The sequence below is a fragment of the Lathyrus oleraceus genome, chromosome 6 (assembly GCF_024323335.1).
Source record: "Lathyrus oleraceus cultivar Zhongwan6 chromosome 6, CAAS_Psat_ZW6_1.0, whole genome shotgun sequence".
NCBI lineage: Eukaryota > Viridiplantae > Streptophyta > Magnoliopsida > Fabales > Fabaceae > Lathyrus > Lathyrus oleraceus.
In genome coordinates this window covers 427942447-427947152 of record NC_066584.1, presented here as the reverse complement: position 1 = coordinate 427947152, position 4706 = coordinate 427942447, and the positions used below count along the sequence as shown (strand labels likewise).

The following is a 4706-nucleotide window of genomic DNA, read 5'->3' as shown; positions in this document are numbered from 1 at the left end:
CTTGATGGTGTGTTAGTAACTAATGAAACATTAGATTATGCAAAAAGAAAAAGAAAAAGGAATGTATGTTATTTAAAGTGGAATTTCAACAAGCGTATGATTGTGTGGATTGGATCTTCTCGAGGAAGATGTTGAGGAAAATTGGATTTGGACATAAGTGGATGGAATGGTTAGAAGCGGGTGTTTTCACAAGTTCTATGTCAATATTGGTCAATGAGAGTCCTGAAGGAGAATGGTGATCCAAAACGCAACGAAAATTAAATTTTTCTCCTTTAACAATCCTTACGAATGGGCATGATCGGTGATAAAAATAGTTACCTCTTGTGGCTATTGAAACCTTTGATGCAAATCTAAGGAGTGATCACAAATGTTGAATGGTGACAACGCCTCTACTCAGTCCACACGAACAGAATCCTTCAGTCTCAGTGCTAGTTGTTACGAATGAAGGCTTTGAGTGTGTGTGTGAGAGAGAGAGAGACGAAATTTCATCTAATGAAATGCTTCTGCACAAGGGTTCTATTTATAGAACCACTTGTGTGGGCTGCAAGCTAAAAAGCACACTTAAGTGTATGTGGCCCATATCTTATGGTATACCAAAAAATAACTTAAGCGCGTGGTACCTTACCACATTTAGTATTCTACTTAAGTGCACCGTACCTTACGATGTTCCATAATTCACATAAATGCGTCGTACCTTACGGTGTTCCTTATTTACTCTATCTCTCAGCAATCCGTCCTTTTGTATGTGACCCTGTAGGTTTTTGCGACATTGACAATTATATTAAATCACGTATTTAACATATTAAACAGTGAGCGGTATCTAGCAACACATCACTGCTACTCAAGACACGAAAATGTCATGTGATTTGACAAATCCCTTTTTGTTATAATACTTGTGTGTACAATTATCCTTTTGCCCTTATGTCTATATTGAACACAAGGCATAGACCGTGCCATCCTTGTCTAGTTCAATATTGGGCCCTTAGACATTTATCCTGTTACGCAGGATGAACAAATTCCATCTAGGTCACTCATGTCCGTCAGCATGCTTCGTAGAGTATCCATCAACTATCTTTATGGTCATCTAGCTAGTGACGAATAATGTTTGATCAACAATAAAGCACTCGACTCTACATCTAGGGTCCATAGTGGTTTCAGGTCGAAGGGTGGTATACACCACTATCACCATGAGAAAAACTTTTGAGACTTTGCATAACATTTTATATAGTATTCTCATAGCGGGTCAATCCAGTATAAATATTACTCCTAATATTCATACATATGTTTAAGACTTGATAACTCCTTATCCATGATCTATGAGATGTGATCATCAGTCTATATATATAATAGTCTTAATGCTTTAATGTTATCCCACTTCACAACAAAGCTCGATTACAGATATTTTAAAAATAATGTCATTATGTTTAATAGAATATCATGATTAAGTCACACTTAATACATTAAACGTACTAGCTATTCTAGGGACTTTATTAAACAAATATAATAAAGAAAAAAATCATTTTTTATTATTAATAAATAATTCGATACAAATACCAAAAGTATTGGTCTCTAGGACTTACACCAACAAATCCAACAACATAATTTCCAGTTAGCAGAGGTTTGGGACAGTGAGACTCATTGTCTCCATTTCTGTTTACAATTGTAGTTGAAGGGTTGGCTGGATTTATGAGGGAGACTGTTTCTATGGGTATGTATAAATAATTCAACCTTAGTGATCAAGTCTCTTATAACTTATTCCAATTTGCAAATGACACGATTTTTATGGGGGAAAGCTCATAGGATAATTTATGGGCCTCGAAAGCCATATTAAGAACATTTGAGAGGTTAACATGATTGAGAATTAATATGTGGAAGAGTAAATTGTATGGCTGTGATGTGTATGATCAGTTTTTGCAGGCGGCTGCATCCTTTATGTCTTGTAGGATTGATAGGATCCCATTTACATTCATGGGACTAATTGTGGGGGGAAATCATATAAGCATCATTTTTTGGAAACCTGTGGTGGACATAATGAAATCCAAATTGTCAGATTGGAAAGGAAGGTTGTTATCCATGGGTGGGAGAATATCTCTCATGAACTCAGCGCTATCTAATTTACTAGTGTACAACCTCTCTTTCTTCAAAATCCCAATTAAAGTTATCAATGAAATCCGTTGAATCCAACGTAACTTTATGTGGTATGGCACGAAGGATAAAAGAGGTGTGTATTGGATTAGTTAGGAGTCCATCTGTAGATCAAAAGAGGTTGGAGCTTTGGGCATAAAAGATATTGCAAGCTTAAACAAGACTCTATTCAGTAAATGGTTATGGAGATTTTTATGTGAGAAGGATGCAACATGGACATGCATCATTCAATTTAGATATAGGAGTGTCTGCAAGAGGTTGGTCGTGGTGTAGGGGTTCTCATAAGGAGAATGATATGAATTCATTATGGTGGAGGGACCTCACAAGATATGAATTCATTATACTGACAAGAGAAAATGCTCCCTCACAAGAAAAGTTATATTATAATGAGATTTTTTTTTCTTTTATTGATTAAAAAATAATAAAAATAAATCTAATAATAGTAATTTGTAAATTAAGTCAAAAAATAATATTTAATTTATATCCATAAAAGTGCAAATGCATTCAATCAAATTATATAATGATTTAACATTTTAAAAAGTTACCTTTTTTTCACCAAAAAATAAAAAGTAATATTTAAAATATCTATTCGACACTAGTCGATTGAAAACATAGGTAAAACGGTCTACAAAACTATTGCATAATAATAACGTCTGTTTTCCTCACAATTGCCATGTCTCGTCAAAGCATGAAGACTCCACGATTTGAAAATTCCTATGTAACTTTTTTGCGTATATACCTATTTTTTATAACGTTTCTTGTGATTATATTATTACTTATTATTTGAGCATATAGACTGATCATTGTTTTGTGTAGGTTATTGGTGTGATTTCTGTAGTTTTGATATTGGGTTCAGTAGCAGAATGCAGAATACCTAGTGGTAAATTGAACAATTTCGATTATCCTGCAATCAGTTGCAGAAAACACAGTGCAATTTTGACAGATTTTGGCGGTGTTGGTGATGGAAAAACCTCTAACACAAAGGCTTTTAAATCTGCAATAACTAACCTAAGCCAATATGCAAATGATGGTGGTGCACAACTTATTGTTCCACCAGGTAAATGGCTCACCGGAAGCTTCAACCTCACAAGCCATTTCACACTTTTTCTCCAAAAAGATGCTGTCATTCTTGGATCTCAGGTATATATATCTATGATGATTTTTATTTTGCATCATTTGGAAATTTCATAATCAATTAAAGGGGAGTTTATGTTACACAGGATGAATCAGAATGGCCTCAACTTCCTGTTTTCCCATCTTATGGAAGAGCTAAAGATGCACCTGCTGGATGGTCTAGTAGTCTCATTTTTGGAACTAATCTCACTGATGTGGTAATTACTGGAAACAATGGAACAATTGATGGACAAGGATCATATTGGTGGAACAAGTTCCACAAGCATCAGTTGAAAATCACTAGACCTAACATGATTGAGCTTATGTACTCTAATAAAATCCAAATATCTAATCTTACTTTGGTCAATTCCCCAGCTTGGTTTGTCCATCCAATTTACAGCAGGTTTCATAATCCACCATTTTCAGTTACTCTTTTTTCTTGTTAATGCAATAGTTCATTCTTCTGATGAAGCTTTATTTTTTTCAGTGATATAATTATAAATGGACTCACCATCCTTGCACCAATTGACTCTCCAAACACAGATGGCATCGACCCTGGTAAGCTTTATTTTCTTAAATTGTCATCAGAGTTGTGTCTGGATCAGTGTCCGTATTTCTTATGAAACTACTAACAACGGTTCGTTTTCCCACTTTTTTCCTTTTCAACAGATTCATCTACAAATGTTAGAATTGAAGACAACTACATTGTCTCTGGTGATGACTGCATTGCAATAAAAAGTGGATGGGATGCATATGGAATCAAAGTTGGAAAGCCATCTCAACAAATTATCATAAGAAGGTTAACATGTATATCACCTGATAGTGCTATGGTTGCATTAGGAAGTGAAATGTCAGGTGGAATCCAAGATGTAAGAGTTGAAGACGTAACTGCTATCAACACTCAATCAGCTGTTAGAATCAAAACAGCAGTCGGTAGAGGCGCATTCGTGAAGGACATTTTTGTTAAAGGAATGAACTTGAACACAATGAAATATGTGTTTTGGATGACGGGTGATTATAAATCACACCCTGACGAGGGGTATGACCCAAAAGCATTGCCTAAAATCAGTGGAATCAATTATAGAGATGTTACTGCGAAGAATGTGACATATGCGGCGAAACTTGAAGGGATTTCAAATGATCCTTTTACAGGAATATGTATTTCTAATGCGACTATTGAAATGAGTGCACAGAAGAAGCTTCCATGGAATTGTACAGATGTTGCTGGAGTTACAAGTAATGTGAGCCCTAAACCTTGTGAATTACTGCCAGAGAAAGAGAAGTTGGACTGTTCTTTTCCTAGCGACAAACTGCCCATTGAGAATGTTCAGTTCAAGACCTGTTCCTACCAAAATAGTGTTTTCTGATAATTTGATTGTAATATTTTGTTTGATAAAATAATATGGATGCATGCATTATACTAATGAGAGGAAAGGTTTTTTCTCCTA

General features: G+C 35.1%; 1 protein-coding gene across 1 annotated transcript; it reads left to right on the top strand.

Moving 5' to 3' along the window:
• The first annotated feature begins 2744 nt into the window (after window positions 1-2744).
• On the top strand, window positions 2745-4706 carry LOC127096798 (probable polygalacturonase). Its single transcript, XM_051035344.1, has 5 exons — window positions 2745-2863; window positions 2962-3285; window positions 3366-3661; window positions 3746-3816; window positions 3928-4706. The coding sequence occupies exons 1-5, from the start codon at window positions 2819-2821 to the stop codon at window positions 4623-4625; spliced, it is 1434 nt and encodes a 477-aa protein (XP_050891301.1). The 5' UTR covers window positions 2745-2818; the 3' UTR covers window positions 4626-4706.

Coding starts and splice junctions, on each gene's coding strand:
- LOC127096798 (XM_051035344.1), top strand. CDS start 2,819: ATGTCTCGTCAAAGCATGAAGACTCCACGATTTGAAAATTCCTAT. Junction 3,286..3,365: donor CTGTCATTCTTGGATCTCAG/GTATATATATCT, acceptor TATGTTACACAG/GATGAATCAGAATGGCCTCA. Junction 3,662..3,745: donor GTCCATCCAATTTACAGCAG/GTTTCATAATCC, acceptor TATTTTTTTCAG/TGATATAATTATAAATGGAC.